Raw genomic sequence first — 23063 nt, forward strand, 5'->3', positions numbered from 1 at the left:
GTTCGCACCGAATTGTTTGGTCTATTCACTTGGAGGGCCATTTTAACCACGTCTGCAGCGCCAAAACTGATTTCCAACATGAGTGCTCCTTACAAACTGTTGATTCATTCAGCAAATCAAATTGTCCAAGTTGTTAGCAATGGTGAAACTGCTGTCAGTGGACAGCAAACTAGAAATCTCTCTACAATAGACCCTGGACCCGGCGATGGTGGCTGCATTGTAATAGGCAGGTGCGGTGTTATGCGTGGTTGTGAAGAAATTATGTTATTCATAACTAATCCGAGTTCACACACAACATCAGTGTTGAATTTGCTTGTCATGTTATTCTATTTTGACTATGTTTAGTTTGTGCCCTTTTGCTTAGCTTGTTGGAACAAATTTAATTATTACTGGTCAGGTATAGTGAAGGTGTTAAGCTATTGTAAGCAATACTAATATCTACCAGTCAAACTTACTTTTTTAGTCTATAAATCAAACAATGAAATACACAACTAACAAAATTTTAAAACAATAATATTAATGACAAACAATTAGAAGAGCTAATAAAAATTACATCCTTACTCGAACGGTCGTCTATGCTTGTTGATCAGTCCTGTACAGCTGTGAGTTTCAACAGTCAGACGAGAGTCGTGAGAGGCCATATGTAGAGAGTGTCGGCAGTTGAGATAGTGGTGTAGAAGAGGCTCAGCTGAAGGAGAATGAGGCTCCATAGACAGGGGAGAGAGAGGCTCCTCAGCAGGCAGAGGGGAGAGCATCCAAGGAGGTCTTCGGGAAAAGGGAGAGCGAGAGCTCAAGGTAGAGCTGGAGATAGAGATGCTGAGTCATTGAAGCTGTTCTCTTTTATAGATGTCTGGCATGTGGGATGGTTAGCCTGTGGGTGTAGGTTGAGTGTTAAGGTTTAATGCTTTCTGTCAGGTGTGGGAAGATATCTTGTTTGCGTAAGTCTTCAGCTGGTGCACGTGATGTTGACATGTAGGGTGGAGCTCGTGACTTACTCCTGGTGTCTAGGTCATGGTTGGCAGGAGTGGCAGAACTGTATGTGACTCATTTGACTCGTATCTAATGGTTCTCTGGTGGCTTTTTGATGATGGTGGTTGGTAGGTTTAATTGCTTCGACTTCCCTTTGGCATATTCTCTATCTGGTGTTGACGCTATTCCTATGATTGATTTCTTCCAAATTTGAAGCTTCTAATTTGCTTTTGACATTTTCTAATTATTGAATCTTTTAATGTCTTTGGGCGTCTTGCTGCTTGTACGTATTGTATGCTTATCCTGTGGTCTGGCTACATTCCTTGTTGGTTTTCGCAGTATCTCCATATAACAGCGAATCAACTCCAGCTTAATTAGTTCTCAATAACAAGCGATATTCTAAGTCTAAAACACAGAACATTATCATCTGCGTTGGTTTATTTCACAAAGAGTTATAAAAAGATGCTACCAAGGTCTGACCACGTGTCGTCGCAATTTTTCTTTGTACTGAGTACAGTAGAGGTAGTCTTCTAACGTTTTATGTTGTTACTTATGTTATGTTAGTTTCCAGCATAGTTATTATACATTTTTGCTGCTAACCACGCTATATTTTACCTGCAAACGTTAAAAAATGTTCGCTTGAGTGTTTGTAGATAGGCCGTTAGTGGAGACTACCATAATTCTGTTAAACATACTTGAACTCTTTTTTATCAAAGGTCCTATTTTACTATATTCAATCAAAATAACTTGATAATGCTATATTATTTAGTGACCTATTTCAGGTGATTTGAAACATTAGTCCTTTTGTAACTTCGTAAAGTGTGCATTCATGTTTTGCCACCAACTTAAAAAACATGCAATCTCAGCAGATTAGCATGTCCAATATTTGTACTCAGACATAGGCCTACTATCATGCATGCATAGTTTTCATAGCCCATTGTCACTGTAGCATTGGTTCCACCATTTTCTACCCGCCTCAACACGTTCAAATGCCTACAAACACCATTTTTATGTAACATACATTTAATTCATTCTCTCTCTCTCTCTTTATGGATCTTTGTGTCACCTGTAGCTACAGCAATTTTGAACACTGCCCACACCCATACTCTTAAGAGCTCCAAAACCGTTACCAATCATCTGTTATGTCAGTGTTATATATTCAACTTGCTCTCATCTTGCCTTACCGGTCTAGTACATAATTCTATTATACCTACTTTTATTTTTCAATTTTCAAGTACATACCTGTAATTCTGTGTAATGGTGAGCAAACAGACACAACAGTAAAGCTTTTACAAATACTAAAAAATTCATCGTTACTAGCCTTTTTTGCCATTCCTCTGCTTGATCATTTTAATCTCCTTGTATTCTTAATAGCCCACAAGCATAATTTACTGCAATAATGATGTCTCTCTCTCATAAAAATCTTTGCTCTGTGATTCTAAATGCTCCACTATTATCAACAATGTCTTAGCGTGTCAATGTCCTTCAGAAATTGGTGAAACATTCCATAACTGAGCAACAACCCATTGGTGATGTCAATCAATTTTAAAACGACCAAAAATTTTAGTGTGCTACTAGCCTTATTAGTGTTGTTTTTGAGAGTTTAGTAGAAGTGAAAAGAGTGTATGTTGTAACACAAGCAAGTAACGTTTGTAATCTTTGAAGCCTGTACAGTGACTGGCTGATATACATGTAATAACAGGGTTGTGGTTTGTAGGCAGCCAAAAAATACAGTCATAAGGTCAAATACCTCACTAGCACTGACAAGCTTAATCTAAGCCTAGCATTGTATGATTGGGATATAATGGTTGAAGCAAGCCACACCAACAAAAGAAACATGGCTAACTGAATGAGTAATATGTTGTAATCAATTCTACAACTACAGCGTCAAGATATTGCAATTAGTAGTTTAAAGCTGTACTGGCAGCATGAGCTAGATAAACTAGTAAACAGCACAATTTTTTTTCAAAATTTTGCACGATCTTAGTGTTATTATAACAGCTCTTCCATTTAGCAAAAGCTCTGTAAGAAAACATCCATGTTTGTAAAAGAAGAATGGGAAACAACCAAGGTTCGATATAAACAAGATATTCGTTGCTAAGCTCAAGTACCTAAAACTTGTTCATTGGAAATCTTTTTTCTGGTGAGTAGAAAATGCATGAACTCTTGCTATCAAATTAATTTTTTTAACCTGTACATATCATAAAATCTCCAGTTTTGGTTGCAAACTAGCGAACATATCAATGAGTGCAATGAGCTTTTATGCAAAATTGTTAAAAATAGTTATGCGATAAAAATATGCTTTCAAATTTAAAATGAAATGAAAAAATTGAAAGCTTCAACACAATGCAAGTTAAGGGCTATAATATCATAGCAGGTAATTACAAGCCATAAATATCAACTGGTATAGATAGATATTTCTCAGCTTTCCAATCCATATTTATATATAGATCTACGACAAGTCTGAGGTAAGTTATCAGATTTCTTGCGTGCAAAAAGGTTAATGTTGCTCTGCCTGAAGGGGAGTGCAAAATATAGGAGACATTTGCTTCGCCCGTAGAAGGGTAAAATTTATGTTGCCAAACTTCTGACTAGCTATTTGTAAATACAACGCCAAACTCTATTTCAACGCCACTTCTGTTTGACCGTCACTTAAGGGCAGGGCTGAAAAATAGAGCATCATGACGTTCAAATAGAAGCTTCACAGTGGTTACGTATTCGATAAAACTTAATATTTGCCAAGGGCGCCTGTAAATTATCAAAAGATTTAATACCAACTTGATCAGCAAAAATTTTTACATCAGCTGATCCCATAAAAATACCACATATGCATTGCAGAATGAGAATGAACACTTTTTTGGACGTCTTTTAAAAGACCAGAAGCATGTCCTTGTCGGACGATTTATCAATATTGTTACAGTTTGCGGCATTATTATTACTGATAAAAATAAAAATTGTCACTCTCAGTAGTACTATTGTTCAATAAAAATCATCTAGCTCCATATATCTAAAGTTAGCGACAATTTGTAACTGTAATCCTTCTGACACAACTGGTCATTGCTAGCAAGGAATAGTGATGAAAAATTAAAATGTAAAAAATTGTAAAATTTAAAGCGAACTACGCTTAGGATAGATTGTAAACATTTTTTATTGCATAACGCATGCATATAATTGTTTCCTTTCGTTTTAATACAGGTATGATAGGGTAATTAATTATCAACTCACTAATCAGAAATGATTTGTCCGAAACCTGCTAAAGTTTCATCAGGCCTTTTGAAATGCATGATGCAGCTTTAGCTATTATTACTATTGTGTTGCAATCAAAGTTTTTAACGGAAAAACCTTAAGACTTGGAAGACGGACTTCAATACGAATGAAAACAACGAATGAATGAATTGTTATTGATGTAATTGAACTATTATTAGTACGTGTATGGTTTTATGGACACTTTCTACTGATGACTTGCTATTATGGGTTCGTAAAGATTGAAAATGTCAAGTAGTGTCCATCAAATAAAAGTACTGTTCAAGTAGAAGTGGCATTCAATTAAAGGGTGGCGCTTTATTTTTTAACCATTCTTCTGTAGTCGAGCTCAAATAAAGGTAGCGTTCACATAGGGGTGGCATTCAAATACGAGCTTTGTGGTATCCATTGTAAAAGTTTTCCTTCTATTTGCGCTGTCTCAAGCTTGCAGCAGAAATATCAGTGACATCAATTCGTGATACCTCAGTTGTGCATTTGTCTATTATAATGAATGAACATAAAAACATCAAATGCATAAACTTGTTTGCAAGATAAAACAAACTAACTTAGATCTTGTGTAAGCAGAAAGCAAAAATCACCTAATAGGCTAAAATCAGTTTCAATTTTGTCCTAATAGGATGCAGTTTTTATGAAGAGCATAAAGTATCTTTGGCTTATTTCAATTGGAAGGTTTCATAACTTTTAGCACCTCCTACGATATGAATGTTTGTAAATATTGCTCTATGCATTCTCCTTTTGTTAGGGATGGAAACATAGCAGCTGTTGGGCTCAATTCTGATATTAAAGATGCCTACATGGGGAAATGTGAAAATGTGTATGATGCGACAAATCAGTCGATTATTCCAGGTACAAATAACTTTTTGTTCTGCCATACGAGGTTGTCATAATACTACTAATCGTACAACAGCTTTCCGGAATTCTGATGTTTTCATCCCCTGTATGAAGTATCAGAAAAGCATTTAGGACATAACAATCTAATACATTGAAGCCTGGTCTTGAATAGACAAGCAGGTACCCTGATCCTAGACAGAATTTCCAGCTCTGTTGGCTGTGAAAGCACATTGAATAGCACAATTCCTTTTGAACTGAGTATCATTTTGAATTTCTAGGCTTGTAAAAAACAATGGCAAAAATAGAACTCAGATAGAGTGGATAGTTTGTGTCACACTTTCTAAAAGTGATGTATTAGAGGTAGCTGAAAAAAATAAGAATATTATTTCAGTACACCAAATCTGATATTGTGTATGTTTTTATGATTAGAAAAACAACTAGTTTCAGTTTTAAGCTCTTGTTGCTGGTAAGAAGAAGCTTTCTAGTTTTGCCTATTTCTGAGCCTTCAATACCAAAAACTTCAATTAGTGTGTCATTAGAAACTAATGATAACCTTCCTGTCAGCAGCCATTTTTCATTTTTCGGCTGTTTGAGATGTCCTCATTGTCTTTGGGATATCTCGAACATTATTGGTATAATAAACTTGAAACTCTGAAATTATACTGAAAATCTATTAGGATACATGCAAAACGACCAAAATTTTGTAATTCCACCTAATCAAAAGTAGTGGAGAACAAAGCGAAACTATGCATGCGAGTTTTCTCTATTCTGAGATTAGCCGAGTAAACAATGTCCCGAATTATCCCGAGCCCAGGCTTCGAAGTGTTGACAACATGCCGCAATCTTTTTTATTTCATAATATGAAGAGTTAAAGATTGGGTTAAAAAACAGGTTTGATAATTTTAAAGATTAACTTGGCTTAGATTTGTCTTCACAATATTTAATCATTATGTCTCTGAATCACTTTTTTGTCACGATACTTCTATTATTGAACAAAATTGGTTTAAATACCATCACTGCTATTGACATTCCTAATTTGATTTTGCAACGAGGCAGTATGAACCTAAGGCAGTATGTGGTGCAACCAAAACCTTAGTTGGGGGTTACACAGAAGGCTAGTTTCAGTAACAATTTCAATCAACTCATTTTGAAGTTTCGAAGACCTCATCAATACATCATGAAATGTACATCAGACTATAGCCATTCACTTGCAGGTCTAGTAGATGGACATACTCATCCTGTTTGGGCTGGAGACCGAGTGAATGAGTTTGCAATGAAGGTAAATGTAATGGTGTCAGCTTGCTACACTTAAACTATTTTTGGCTGAACAATTTTTCTTCCAATTTAATTATGATACATCTATTCGCAATTGTGGACCATGTTTCTCGTCAGCTGCTGTTACTGGCCTGCTATCACAACTGATTCAGTATAGTTAGTGGCTATATTATACAATGTGTTATGATAAATCTGCCTTGTCCTTGGGAAACAAAAATCTTCTAACTGATTAATTACAACTTGCACCCAAACAACTATACACAAGCTATGCTGACAATTATCTGACCATGATCACCTCTGCATATGCATATTTCAACATGCAATGTGAAATTTCAGCAAATATCTGTCACAACATGCGAAGGACTTTCCTACTTGTGATAGCTGACATTTCTCAAAACATTAAAGTTTTGTGAATACATGTAAAAAACTGATAAAAATAAATGTAAAATGCAAAAATGGTGAACTACATATCGATTAAGTTAATTCAAGCTTTATCTAGGGTAAGGTAACTTAGAGAAACTTGAGCTGCGTAAGTTTAAGCCGAGTATTTCTACTACTCAGTCTCAGAACGAGCTCAGCTATTGCCTAGTCTAGAATACAATTCATGCTTTTCCTAGGTAAAGCATAGACCTATTAACTATACTATTAAGTATAGTTAATAGGTCTGTAAGGTAAAGTAACAATAAAGGCATCTTTTAATGGTTATTATTTTTAGTTATTGGATATATTGTAATTTGTTAAATTTTTTTTCTCAGTTTTATACATTATAATGCATTATAATGCTAAATGTGATTGCTTAAAATATTTGTCATCACGACTTGATCTCCAAAACATATGGCTGTTATCATATATAAAGCAAATATCAGAATGGATAAACTTCTTCTGTCGAAGTTTGATTGCATTCGGAATATGATATAAAATGTTCTTTCCGTAAAAATTACAAGCAGCTATAGAATGATTGAAGTAGTATCGTTGAAATAAAGAGTTTATTTTGTTAATTTGTGCTTTAACTCCCAATCTAGCTGTACAGTCGGCGAATACACTCACATCCATAATCAATGACTTCTTAACACATTTTGCATGTACATGTACTTGTTCTCATGAGGTAAAACTAACTGTGCACCACTTTCACCCTTTTAGCAACAAGATATGAGCATGCATAGCTTAGGGGAGGGGTATATGAGTCAGCGGATGATGACTTAAAAACAAGCATAATAACAAAAACAAACATAATAATGCGTCATGTTATCTACTGGCCATATTTTATATCTAACAGTGGTAGGGCATTGTACCCTGTTTATGCTGAGTTGATTATGTAAACTACAAGCTTGATGTTATGACATGATTTTACTATAAAAAGTTAATATAAAGTTAATATAAGTTAATATAAAGTTAATAGTAAAGCAACAAAGTTAACCACCCAGCAAACTTTATAATCTGTTCAATTGCCTTCCTAATGGATGAGAAAAGCCTCCAGGTTTTTCTTATCCACTAGGAAATGCTAAGCATCGGTAATATTATTATTGCTCTGCCAAACTTGAAATTTTCGAAATTTTTTTATAGGCGTCATGTTATAGTGGTATGAATATTATTTGCTTCCATTTTACTTAATGCGTTCCACGCTATGCTATACATTAGCTATTTTCATTCTGCTAGAGATAACCAAGCTGTTAATTACATAGATTTCTTGTACATGATACTTTCTATTAGTTATTGGTTGGTGATAATGCATTATGTACTGCTTGTCATCACTCCGTTGATGGTCTGACGTTGACAACTTTTCTAGCTTTCAATTTCTAGTGAGATCTTTTTTATGTTGACAATTAATAGCATCTGTGATAATTGCAAACATTTTATTTTTGCGGAGTTGAATTGATTGCATCAGCCAAATACAGATTGACAACTAGACCGATATGGATTTGCCAGTTCTGCCATATATTCTGCCTTGCTAATAATTAATCTTTATCAAAAAGCCAATCTTCTACATATTACTTTCCTATGAATTTTCCGAAGGCAAACTGATTGTCTATCCCAAGTCATTGTATGAATAAAGAACGGCATGCTAAATTAAATTGCAAATTTTTCAGAATATTCGACAGCAAAAGTTGTTTCTTGCAATCATCTCCCATAAATTCACTCATAAAATTTTATATGTAAGGAAGTATTATTGTAAGAGACAGCTATTAGTAAAGGTTATTAGTAAAGCATCAAAATTCTACACTTTCTACATCATGCTTTTTGGTTAGTTGTTCCAAGTGTCAGATTAGGTACAGTATATGTGTTAGGCGCAAAAAATCTAAACTTTTTCCTTCCATCAGCTAACGACAACGTCCGCCTCTTCAGTTTGCTAATTAGAATGATGGCTTAGAATAGTGGAAATTACAAACTCTTGTTGAAAATAATTAAGGCTAGTTATAAAGTGTGAGCCAAATTTTTCTCCTGCCCCGGAGCTGTGATAGCAAAATCGTGTAACTCTGTTCTACATGAAATTTAAAATAACTCAATACGATTTCCGCTTATTCTTGAATGAGGTATTTCGACAACGTTTAACGCAGAAAAGCATTTCACAAGCTCATGTTTTTTTAACAAGTTGTCAATATGGTGGGCATACGTGTAGTGGTCCAAAATTGGTTCCAAAAGTTCGTGTGACTTCGGGTATACACCATGATCTGTTCTTGAAGGACAAGCCTGGCTTCACCATGACCAATTTCGAATTTATTCCTTTTTGGTTTGTCCATTCTACCATTCTGGTTTTATTGAATTGTGCAAAAGTTCATCTTATTGGTCAAGAACTATTGCTAGCTGTATGCAATCATCTTGCGCATTATAGACCACATAATAAGCAAGAACGCTTTTGTTGTGTAATCAGTGGACGCTATGGACCCTCTTACCTACTATGTACATATAAGAGCACATGTCTAATTGTACTCCATCCGTTGAACAGCTAGCCGGTGCTTCCTATATGGAGATACACGAGGCTGGAGGAGGTATAAACTACACCGTAGAGCAGACTAGGAACTGCAGCGAGGATCATCTCTATGACCTATTTAAAAAGCGGCTCTATGAGCTGATGAGATCTGGTAATTATTTTTAGACTAAAGTGTGATTTTCTAACAGTTTTTGTTTGAAGTATTCAAGGAGAGCTGTTGCCCATACATTGTATGCATAAAATTTTACTAAATCATTGTTTTTGTCATTTTTCCAGGTACCCTAAAGTTGTCCTCACAAGTCTATGACAGGCTTATTGGAACATTGAAAGGAGATGACTAGGACATTTGTTCTTATTTCAATATCGTTTCAGGTGTGACACTTGCTGAGTGCAAGAGTGGATATGGTCTGGACTTTGACACCGAAGAAAGAATGTTGCGCGTAATTAATCGGGCTACCCATGACTCCGAAGTAAAAATGGACGTATCAGCTACTTATTGCGGGGCCCATGCCATACCAAAGTAAGTTCACTTTAGTATTATTAAAATTTTTACAGTACATGTAGTTTATTCGCATAGGTGCAATCTATTGTGGTACGTTTGTTCTCACAACAGCAAGACTTTTGTCATCTAAATTATCAGTTTTCAGTATATGTGTCATGATCACAGAAACCATGGTTAAGTCGGGATTATAAGATTTAGAGTTATCTGCATTAACAGAAGGAGAAAATTCTCACAATTATTTTGCAAAAAAAATTTTGATTCTAGCTTAATTACAACAGATTTTATGGTCAATAAACTGAATGCATGTTTACCATCAGTGCGAAAACCTAGTTCCGAGAAAACTGGTGTTAAAGTCTGAGAAACGAAAACCGATGCACAGTTTTGTTTGCATTTCAAAACGTCATAGCAACCAATATTAAGAGGTTGTGATATTTATCTAGATTTCTGTATTTGTATCAAAAAAATTATGCTGAATTTAAAAATTTAAACAGATTTTGGCTGGTTGTCATAGAAATGGCTGTATATCTATAAGAAAATGTATTACCTAATTTTGCAGATATTAAAAACGGCTTGGCAGCGCCACGATATTGAGCACAACCGTAGTATGATCAACAAAATGTTAAAAAATAATAATAGCAGTAACATATTGCACATCATTGGTCACTTTATACTTTGATCTTGCAAATTCGAATTATTTTTCTTATAATCAAATCTTATAAAATCGAATAATTATTCTTATAATTAAATATTGTAAAAATCTTATATGAATGGTTAAGAATATATCATGGTCATTCCCTTTACTTACACTGCTTTTGGCATCAGTTGGAATACCAAAGTACTCATTATAAGTGTCCAAAATGTCAGAATTATCTCTCAAATCGGCAAAAAAGAAACGATTACGTTTTTCGGACGCCATTTATCAGTACTTCCTGTTTAGCATAGCAACGGTTTTAAGGGGTTTTTCCGAGGTTTTAAGACATTTATTATCTAAACTGACTTCAGATTCAGAAAGATCACTCTTTGATTAGTTCAGAAGCATGTGTTATCAAAATCCTTACCAAAATTATAAATTCAGTTAGTGGAACTTTAAAGTCGAATAACTCAACTTCGTGATTTGCGACTTAACCATGGTTTCTGTGACCGCGACCCATATTGTACAGCTGACTTGCCTATACATACACTTTCTAAATGTGAGTGGACCAGATCAAAGTAATGCTTCCTGGTTGACTGCCACCACAATTTTATTACATTAGCGGAAACAGATAAAATTACAGCCTGGTGTGTGAATAGTTTTATTGTGTAATATTGACTAAATGCTAAGTTTCATCAACATTTTCAAGGCGTGAAATTAGACAGACAGATTCATGATATTTGTTTGATACGGAGTATCAACCGGAAACAGCTGATGCTATATAGTTGTATTACGATCGCTTATTTGTTTGTACTACGTAGGCTATCTACAAATTGTGGATTCCAATTTTTCATGAAAACAGAGCATTTGTTAATTTAATAGGTTTTAAAGAAATGTCTCCTGAGAATAGCTGATTTTTGCAGATAATTTTTTTAACTTCCTATTTTTGTCAAAGAAATTCTTGCTAAGATGTGCATACATGTTGATTGGTATATTTTTGTAACCACCACTCGAAAGTTAATGCGAGACATCTAAACATGGCACAAACTTTTTTGGTATTTGTGGAATCTGCTTTGACATTGTGTTACAATTATCTGCCATGTTGTGTACCCAAAACATGTAGCGTGGCAACTAGATGTAGAAAATGTATTAGAATGGCGGCTTCAGAAGTGCTTTTATCTCACATACACGTATGGGCTAATCGTCGGCATTGACATTGTATATCATATGTCCATGTTTTGCCAAAAATGACTTCCTTATGCCACAGCTTAGAGCTTGCATCTCGTGTGTTTTTGTTTTCAACACTGGTTTTTCTTTTTTCTAATATTAAAGTCATTGCTGAAAAATGAAATTTCATAATTATATCGGTGTGAATAATTCTAAATGTAAAATACTGTCAGTTAATCTTTAACACTTCAGCAAAATGGAGATCAGCTTGAGAATCAATTTTGTGGAGAACGTAGAATGAAGAGTAGTTATTTGTGGAAAAAATGTATGTTTTAAAATGAAATTAGCATCCAATGCCAGTTTTTCAGCTATACAGTTATTGTAGCAAGTTTAGTCATAGAAATTGGCATAACAAAAGCATATAAATGTGATTTTATTTTGCTTATATTATTGTAAAATGTATATAAATATGCTTTTATATTGGTTATATTATTGTAAAGTATATATAAATATGATTTTATATTGGTTATATTATTGTAAAGTATATATAAATACGTTTTTGTATTGCTTATGTTATTGTAAAGTATATATAAACATGCTTGGTATAAATAAATGTAATTTTAAAATGCTGTCAGTTAATCTTTAAACAAAAAAAACAAGGATTGAATATTTCAATAGATTACATATATTTAGACTGCCTTATTTCTACAGATGACTTGGTAAATCTTGGGATAGAAAGTGATATTTTTATAATGTATATGCTTTACATGTCTTCACCTATCAACCTAATGTTATGCTCTTTGGAGGGGATTTATTTAAGTATCAAATTTACATTTCTAAACAGCACGGACTGATGATACTTATATGTAATTAAAAATTCCAATTTTTGTTGATCTTGAATTAGTGCTTTAAAGGTAATAAGGCAGGTTGTCTGTTCATAGCGTTACTGCTGATCATACTGACTGAATGCATTTACAGGGGCAGCACAGCTGAGGAAGCCACCAGAGATATTATTGATAACCAAATACCTAAGCTAAAAGCTCTTTGTGATAGCTGGGAGCTGCATATTGACAATATAGATGTCTTTTGCGAAAAAGGTCAGTTGACCTTACTGATAGTCTGCTGCCTTCAATCATGCAGCTGGTGGGATAGTGCTGAGATGATTTTGAATAAAAATTGGGCATTGCTTGCGGATAAGATTATAAAAGTAGATACACTATTATGGTGTTCGTATCCCTAACTTTCTTTTTGTCGTGCATCTTGTACAAACTTGCTTGCTGTACTCAAAGTTTATTTTAGGGATTCAAAATTGAAACAAAGCCTTGTTACTCGAAGTTAGTTTAACTTTTTGAAGATTTCACACTGATCTAGTTTAAAAAACCATCATGTGTAAAATAAAATTGGTACATACCAATTTGACTTTCTGCGAAACATTTCTAGGGTGATGCCAGCTAAATAACTGACTAATTTCCATCAATTCAAAAGAACTCGAAGAAATAATTTCAAATCAATTCAAAAGTCGAATAAGTGTTATATTAGCCTGAGGGAGCATTCTATATGTAAGCTGTCTCTAATTTTTTCTGGTAATTTGATACCTAGTGGGACTTTCAAAAACACATTTTAGAGTTGCTATTTATTAAATAAAAAGATTTATTATTCACCATTAGTCAGCATAATTGAATGTCAGGTTCCCTTATTATTTACCATTAAATGCTTCTTTTGATACTGCCAGGTGTGTTTGATGTTACACAGTCAAAAGGCATACTCGAAGCTGGAATGTCTGCTGGATGGAAGCTAAACTTTCACGCAGAGGAGTTCAACTGTTTACACTCCGTCGAAGTAAGTAAATTCTGCTAAAACACCGGAACTCGCTATATTTATTGACTTGAATGAACTCTCCAGCAGTGAGTCAAATTTATTGCTACAAGCCTTTTCCTAAGTTTTTCTCTTTTAGCAGCAAGACATTTCTGCGCTGACATTTCTTTGTTGCGGTTGATGCATGACTCTGTTTTTAAGCTAAATCAGATTCATTGAGATTGTTCTGTTAGAACGAGTGTTGACAAATCTGTGATTCCCACATGCTCCTAATGACACAGTTTCATTCTTTTACTATGTTGATCTACTAAAGGCTTTATGTATGTACACATTCCTTTTTCTAAATCAGGATTTATATCAACGACTGTTGTTAATTTAGGAGTTTTCCGCTCCACACATTTTACATGTTATCAGTGATAGCTCAGATGTCGTGCTCTGATTTGGCACTCTACCGACTTTTGGATATTTTGTACAACCACTCACCTGTTTCATCTTTTCACATGTCTTCCATAAAAACCTTCTGTTATAATTTGTGGCATCTGTTATTTTTGTAATTCTCACATAACTGATTTAAATTTCTATTTGCTTTCTTTCTTCACTAGATAATTCTGAATTCTCTCATTGAACTTCAAGAAAGTACACATGTTCAATGATTCAGGTAGTGTTAATGTCCTTAATAAAGTTGGAAAGGCTAGGTCAAACCAGACCTGCAACAATCAAAGCGTCAAGTTTTGTAGCAGAGAAACAGATGTACCCAAAACTAGAGTTTGTAGATCAAAACCGGTCTAACCAACTACCCGTTTTTTTTATTTCCTTAGACTCATGAGAAATTTTAGTCAATTGCAGGCTAAAACTTCGCAAGACGTGTTGATTTTCATAAAAAGCTAAATCTAAAAATGGGAAATCTTTTCTTGTACTTCATATCAAATTTGCTAGTAGTTTCATAAATTTTCTTAGCATGTTTAAATGCATGTTTAGATGGGAGCCCAGCTGAAAGCCTCAGCGATGAGTCACCTGGAAGAGATATCTGATGAAGGAATTCAGGCTATGGCTGAGAATGGCTGTGTAGCTACAGTACTGCCATCAACAGCCTATCTTCTGCATCTCAAGTCTCCTCCTGTTCGGAAGATGATAGAAAGTGGTGTACCTGTTGCTCTTGGCACAGACTTCAATCCCAATGCTTACTGTCTCTCTATGGTAATGCCATTAGAATCACATCTATATCATGCACTGTCTTTGGAAATATTTGGCATGGTTTTATATTTACTATCAATGCTGCTGCAGGCCCTACAAGGATAGTTCATTAATATGATGTTACCAAGAAATGAGTGACAAATACAAAAGAGTAGCAGCGCGAGCTTGTGATTAGCAGTTGTTCCCTGTAATACAATGTTCATGGATGTTTCAGTTCTCCCATGACTAGATGGATAGCATTCACTTTTTTAGAAACATTATTTCAATGGAGTCATGCTTTGTAAATATCCTTAGGTTGTGGTTGCAAGGCTTCGCAAATTTGCAGCATAAATAGGAATAGTATAACTTTTTAAATGCTATCTACAGTGCACCTCTGAGTTACGAAGTCCCTTTTTTACAGTTTTTTCGTCTTACTATGTGGAACATGATGTTTTTCGTTCTTTCAGTACGGCTTTTTTTCTCGCCATTCGATATAAAAAAAAATGTCTCTCTAACTTTAAATTTGGCGGACGGTGTGCTAAATACATCAGATTAACGAAGATGCCGATATGCCTTTTGCTGAAATGCTTCTCACAACGCTTAAAAGATATACGATGCTCGCTCTCTCATTTTAGCATTCTTCATGTCGCGTAAGGCCTTGATATTGCAGAGTGAAACGAACTTAGTTTAAAGTAAGCAAAAGTGAAAATTTATTGTTTATTTAGCATTCAATATAATACAGTAAAACTCGGATAACTCGCCCTCGGATAGCTCGAACACATGGTTAACTTTAGATGACTCGACTTCAACTTGGTTAACTCGAACAGTTTTTTGCCCAACGGCTACTGCGACGGTTGTTATCGTTTTAGAATATCACTTTATTCCAAGCCATAGAGATAAACCTCAACTTTTAGTAGTTCTTAGACGCCGTTATTACCTTCGGCAATATATTTTTGTCAACGACTTTTCTAAAGGTTTGCAAAAAGTCAAATCTTACTAAACATCCGCTTAGCGATGGCCCTCCGAAAGCAAGGAAAAGTGAGCTAACCTTCAAATAACCTTGAAGAAAAATCGGCAAACTTGATTTTGATGAGAATGCTCAAAAGAAAAAGATATGTTTTTTCTGAGCATTTCAACAGCGATCAAGTTTTGCCAAATTTAATCTGAAAACGTCCTGGCAATAACATCACTTCAAACAACAAACAAATCTCAAGTAATAGAAAAGTCTCTATACTTTCTGATGAAAATTTTTCAAAACTTTACAGTAGAAGCATTTTAATTTGCAACAAGCCATCTATGCATTTGATTTATATATATTTTGTACATGTACATTTATCTACTAATAAATACATGGACTTGCGGCAATGTTCTGATAACTTGAACGCTGTGATAACTCGAACACCTTCATTCGGTCTCGTGAAGTTTGAGTTATCTGAGTTTGTCTGTATTTACTATAAACTTATATAACATATATAACATATATAACATTATACGTACATAACTACATATGTAACTTTAATTAGATATAACTTTAATAAAGCTTGATGACGATGTTAAAGAAAGAAGTGAGAATCGGGACCATAGTCATAGGCATATCATAACCACTAAATACACTAAAGTTACTGTAGGTAGCTATAGTTACTAAGGTTAATATACGATTTTGTAGCAAATTTTTAATATGTACAATACGTATTTAAAATTTTGATGTTTTTGCATTAAGGATGTTTGTATTAGATAATTATTATGGGTTTCTATGCCGCTCTATATGAAATTTTTGCCTTGATGCCAACACCGGAATGAACTAATGTAGTATAGCGGGGTCCACTGTATTGTAATGTAACACTAGTTGTTTGAATATACCTGTACACATCTTTCGGTTAACATGAAACTTGGAAGCAAAGTGATTGTATCAGCATAGCATAGGTAGAGTTTTTACTGCAACTATAGCTGCAGTATGTAGTCCGGAGAAAAGCAGTTTGTATCTCCAAACTGCGAAAACGTTTTTAAAATCACTACTTAGTTAGACACAAACTCCTGAATAACTTCCCTTGTTTAATGTGAATTTTAGAGGATCAAAAAAATCAGCGTGTGCCGAGGTCTATACCGCCAACTTACGTAATCCTCCGTTTAACCCACTTCGTTTCCATGACGCAGTTAATTAGTGAGTTTACATCAATAAGAAGGATGGAAATAATGGATCTGACCAAACTGCAAATCAAGCGAGTTTTGTTACTCGCAAATCTATATTGAATGTTTCATTCTTGTGAATGATGGAAACGGCTTTTGTGAATAATGGGCAAGAAAATGTGTTACAAGATATACTTTTTAAAAGATTTCCCACTTTTCAGTCATTCCTATTTGGATTTGATGTTGCATGAGTGTTGCTACGACCTTTGGCGTAGAATTCCTTACCTTTTGTAGCAAAGTGCCGACGTTGATCCGCATTTCCATTGAAACACTTAAGCCTGGTTCCCATATACGTCGCAAAGCACCGGCGGTAATATCGCGCAGCAAAACACTTGCGGTGCTCGGCGCAGTTTAATGTTCACATAAAAGCCACATCGTTAATAATATCGTAAACATAATTGCGTAATCAAAAACAAAATGTTCGCTCGCCATGCCGTTCTTATAATGGTGACATTTACCCGTACAGTGCATTTCGGGAAGGTTTTGCCTGCGGCCGTTTGCGAAATTTGAACAGCGCTAAACTATTGCGATGCCGCCGGCAACTACCGGCGATCCTCGGCGGTCCTCGGCGCATACGTTCCCATTTCATCGCTAATAGCCAGCGGTGTGTCGCCGGTGCTTTGCGACGTATATGGGAACCTGGCTTTATCGTATAGTAGCACAATGTGTGCACAACTCCCAATCTCGCATTATTAGCACCATGAAAAAATGGTGAATAGCAGCAGTAACGACTATTCTGTTCAGGTAGAGCTCAGACGGTTTCCATCTTTTAAACAATTTCTTAGTTTAAGGTGTTTACTTTGTAGCCGATGATCATGAACTTGGCCTGTGTCAACTATGGAATGACCATGCCTCAGGCACTCTATGCTGCCACCATCAATGCTGCTGCGTCTCTTGGTAAATCAACTACACACGGCTCTATTGAAGTTGGCAAGCTGGGTGATCTAGTTGTTCTGGACACCACCAGGTTTGTATTAGCTGCTACGTGACAAATTGACCAATGAGGCAAATTAATTTTGGAGAATGAAATATTTTATTAATGGTGCTTTACTCATTGGGTTTACGTTATTATGGACGCATGAGGTTTTCGGATTTCAATCGCATTCTCCTGAAAAGTTTTGGACAGAGATTGTAGCTTTTGTCTTGATTGAGGTATATATGGTACATGATGAATGAGTCGGTTATGGTGATATGACGATGGTCAAGAGCATGCATAGCAATGTATCAGGCAAAGCTGTAGCCAGATTTCTTTATAAATACTAGTACTCTGGCAGTCTCGTGGACTGTAAAAGATTGTTCAGGAAACCAATCAAGCAGAGAGAATAACTATGCACAGTTATCCAGCAAGGTTTAATACAGCTGACTGGCGCAGGTCTTACCGCATTGAGCTACTCACCCACATGCTGCGAGTTCGGATCCCAGGCTATGCAGTTTTTTCTAACCTCAAATCGTGGCAACGGACTGACACAACTCTTATTATAGTTGAGATTTTAATATGTTTAGGCTATAGTAAGCGAATGTTTGCTTTATATAAATGCATTTGGTGCATGTTCAAATGTTTTACTCAACATTTTTTAAAACTTTCAATCGAGTAATGACGGTGTCAGCCACACATCGCTAAAAGCTGCATGTAAAAGATAACACGTCGCTTATAGATAAATGTATACATGTGTAATTCTAAACTCACACTAATATTTTTCTCCGGACTCTATGAAACACAATGCTTTTTCGTCCTCGCCATACTAGGTGAATTTGTGTTCCCGCCATACAATATCAACAAAATTTCTCATGAAATTAAAATTTGGCGATTGTTGTACTGATTACGATGAAATAACAAAAAATTTTTAGTATGCCATTCGCCGAAATACCTCCCTCAACGCTCGCTATCTCAGTTCAGCGTTATCTATAATGGTAAAAACGGATGCGCAAACAAATAAGTGATAAAATTTGAGTTGAAAGTTTAAAGTTTACTAAAATACATTGCTAAACTTCCCTTGAATATGTCTTGAGTGAGCTATATTCATTTACCGTAAAACCTCTAATTGAATGCCATGCGCTTTATTTTTCAGCCCTTCCTCTATAGCGGTTGGTCAATGGGAGGTGGCATTCAAATGGAGGGGCGTGGTATTTTTCAAATAGCTCGTCAGAATTTTGGGAAGATAAATTTAGCCCTTTTACGGCCTATATTTTGCCCTTTTTCTGGTGGAGCGATAGTAAACCTTTTTCGTGCAATAAATTTGCTAACATACCTCTAACTTTTCATAGATCTCTAAATAAATAAGCATTGAGAATCTGAGAAATAGCTCTACCAGTTGATATCTGTTGCTTGCAATTAACCTGCAATGATATTACAGCCTGTGCTCTGCTGTGCAATCTGTTGGAGCTTACAATTTTTATTTTTTAAATTTGACAACATATTTTTATTTTATATCTCTATTTGCCAATGTTTCATAAAAGCTCATTGCACTCATTCGCATTTTTGCTACAGTTTGCAACAAAAACTAGATTTTTATGTGCAATAGAAGAGGTGTTATGAACGCCGATCAATTCTAAGATCAGATTACCGCAATGATGCTATCAAATAACATGCTATAAACCTTTAAATTTATAAGTTATATATAATAATCTATCAAATGCTACAAATATATATTCATGAACAAGTGATATAAACCAACCATATTTACATGCAGAAACAAAAATTAGCGTTTTTAAAACAAAGATATTTGCATCATTTGCTCGGATAACTACGTTCTGATTGTTGCTTTTGATGGAACAAACATCTTCTGGTTGTTCAGTACCTTCCATAATATCTACTGACCTCAACTTTTCTTCTGCACTGCATAACTAGTCAATATTAGCATCTAAACAATTTTTTGGCAGAGCAAAACTTTTACGCAATGCATTGAGCACAAATGCAACGAGTTTGCACAAAGGTTTTGCTCCCTAAACGTAACCTTTGGCCTAAAACTTAAAACTTGTAAACCATTTTTATATACATGTACTTCAATGTATCAAGACCACAGTAAACAAGGAACTATTCTTAGCCTGGACAGTTATTAATTATTTTTATGGTGTTGCTTTTAAAATTGTGATGAAAAAAAAGCGAAAAGCTTTGGAGTTGGACAACAAGTGAATTAATTGCTATTGATGTAAACGGTTCATTATTAGTACCATTTTGTGAACAATTTTCTACTGATCCCTTCCTATTATTGGTTCGTAAAGATCAAATAATGTCAAAATGGCGATCAAATAGAGGTAGCATTCAATTAGAGGTTTTACGGTAAGTTAGGTTTAACGTTTATGTTACACGTCTATCTTGAAGGTACGCACTGCTACGCAGCTATCCGAGCAAACGATGGAAATATTTTTGTTTTAAAAATGTTAATTTCTGTTTCTGCCAGTAATATAAGTATGGTTTGTTTGTGTCACTTCATGAATATATATTTGTATCATTTGATTGTTATCATTATATAACTTATAAATATGCAGATTTATAGCATGTTATTTAATAGCATCCTTGTGGCTATCTTAACATTAGATCAATGCTCATAACTACACTTCTAGTGCACATAAAAAGCTAGTTTTGGCTGCAAACTGTAGCAAACATATTAATGAGTGCAATTAGCTTTTATACAACATTGGTAAATATAGATATAAAATAAAAGTATGTCTTCAAATTTAGAATGAAATAAAACTTGAAAATGCCAACAAATTGCAAAGAAGGACACAGGCTATAACAGGGGTTCCCAACCAGGGAGGAATTGCCCCTTGGGGGAATTTCGATTAATTATTATACAAGGGGATAACAGATATGTGTCTGATTTGTTAAATTTTCAATTTATGTCTTGTAGCGCTGTGTGAGTTTGGGTTTCATCTTTTAACATTTTAGATTTTTGGTTTTATCTATAACACTAGTTGCCAATAATGAGCTATTGGTCAGAACCCAGATATATGTTAGCACATCCATTCATATTTTGATTGGATAGTAAGTTAATCTAGTCATAAACTCATTCATCATCATGCCAAAGGTTGTGCATACAACACAACCCTGTATTGTTGTGTGTTGTACGCGTACTGTTTAAAAATTAAAAATATGTTGTTATGTTTCGATACAAAATACAAAAAAATGGGATTATAATTTGTATCAGTTCTTGTTAGTCATGTGAGTTAAAAGTGCGGGTTAAAAGTGGGGAGAGAATCAAATTTATGAAAAGGCGTAAGGGGAACTGATTGGAAAAGGTTGGGCACCTCTGGGCTATAATATCATCGCAGGTCAATTGTAAGCTATAGATATCAATTGGTAGATATATTTCTCGGTTTCTTGATGCATATTTATTAAAAGATCTTGGACAAGTTGAAGGTAAGTTAGCAGATTTATTGTGTCCAAAAGGTTTAATATCGCTCCACCGGAAAAAGAGAGCAAAATATAGGCCATGTTCACTTTGCTCGAAAAAGAGCTAAATTTATCTTCCGAAATTTCTGATGAGCCATTTGAAAAATAGACCACCAGCCTCTATTTGAACGCCGCCCCCAATTGACTGCCACTATAGAGTAAGGGTTAAAAATAGAGCGCCATGGCGTTCAATTAGAGGTTTTACTGTAATTTACTAGAAAACAAATTTTACTAAAAAAAAACTTGCCCAGGCTTCCCCAAAATGCTATAATTGTATATATTTACAGCATAAACTTAGTTGTACTTATATTACACTCAGAAATAAACATCTTCATTTAAAAATTAGAATGGTGATTGATGTCTAAATTGATTAAAAAGAACTTCTCTGTGCAAAAACCTTTTATTACTAATGCAACGACAGGCGTTCATCTAGTTGTATTATAAATGTGATAAAAGGCACAAAAAAGTAATCGATATTGTACTGCTATCCAGGTTTCTTATGAATAACAATTTATTGTGTAAAAAACTCCAGACACACACACAGTCTACTAATTCATCACCATTAAATGTATCAACGCTATGTTAATTAGGTGGGAGCACCTTATCTACCGCATAGCTGGAACAGCTGACCTTGTCAAGCATGTCATAAAAAGTGGAGAGATTGTTTACAGCAAAGACTGAATACAGTCTCATAGACTTCTACAGCCTCAAATCTGTCATCTTATAGCAGATTGATCAATTTGTACCAAAGAAGGTATAGCTAACTATGGGTAGTTACTTTTTACCAAGTTGTCCAGAGCGCTCGTATGGCTGGACTCTACGAATACAAAGCTCCTTAGCTTGTGTGTCTGTGATGAACATTGCTGCTGATCTCACTTGATCTAATTTACATCGGTACTTTTATTGGAGAGCCTTTTATGACTGTCAGCATTATCATTAGGTACTCTCTTCATTCCAGTCAAACAACTCTGCGAATTATAATTTTCTATTCTTAAGCATGTTCAGACGACAACGGAATTATTTTATAACTTACTTTTTGATTGTGTCATGTTTCTTAAAACAAGCATTCAATTTACTCTGCATGTCACATCTGGGTTTAACTATTACTATAAGCCTGCACTTTATATAGCATAGGCTTTGATATTTGTATCGCATTAACTTTCGTCCAATTTGGAATTTAATAGTGTATTCCTTCATTATATGCCAGAGATACTAGAGATGAGTTGTTATGCATCAAGCATATATTGGTTTATAAGAAATCCTTACTCCTTCATTACGGTGATTTATATAATTGTCTAAATCTAATTAGTTTCAATAATGATATGGACAGCTGTTCTACATTGAGGTAACTTTCAGCACCAGTGATATACTAACATCTTGTATCATATGATCATATAATCATATAATGGCAAGTTACTTTTAATCCAGTTATTTTCCATATATAACTATACTAGAAATTCCACTGTCATACAGCTCACGGCCAAAGTGATATTGGAAAAAAGAAAAGGGTACTGATGGTTGAGAAATGCAATATTAGCAGTCAAGTAGGATAACTGCGATGGTAGCTGTAATGTACTGGGTGTGGGTGTTATTATACCTATACAACAAATAGCAATAATGAAAGGAAAAGATTATATGTTTATATCTCTCCTCCTGCAAAAAGAAAAATGCAATATTGGCCAATATTAGAAATAAAATGCACTGATATTATTAGAATAACCAATATTATTTATATAGTAATAATATAAAACCAAAGCACAATTTTTTTTATATATAACTATAATAAATAATTTTTTATATATAACTATAATATATAACATATATAACTAAAGAGCTCTGCATATAGCCAAAGCTTGACAAAGTATGAGAATACTTCCATAATTGAGGTGTTAGCAAAGTATAGTCATTAGCTCTGCAGTGATTACTA

General features: G+C 34.7%; 1 protein-coding gene across 1 annotated transcript; it reads left to right on the forward strand.

The window, feature by feature from the left end:
- Nucleotides 1–41: 41 nt before the first annotated feature.
- LOC137389708 (probable imidazolonepropionase) lies at nt 42–22353 on the forward strand. The gene is made up of 10 exons (XM_068075786.1): nt 42–230; nt 4976–5079; nt 6279–6343; nt 9284–9419; nt 9641–9788; nt 12547–12665; nt 13301–13407; nt 14362–14580; nt 17550–17710; nt 21727–22353. The coding sequence occupies exons 1-10, from the start codon at nt 79–81 to the stop codon at nt 21815–21817; spliced, it is 1302 nt and encodes a 433-aa protein (XP_067931887.1). The 5' UTR covers nt 42–78; the 3' UTR covers nt 21818–22353.
- Nucleotides 22354–23063: the final 710 nt, after the last annotated feature.

This window comes from Watersipora subatra, chromosome 3, assembly GCF_963576615.1.
Source record: "Watersipora subatra chromosome 3, tzWatSuba1.1, whole genome shotgun sequence".
NCBI lineage: Eukaryota > Metazoa > Bryozoa > Gymnolaemata > Cheilostomatida > Watersiporidae > Watersipora > Watersipora subatra.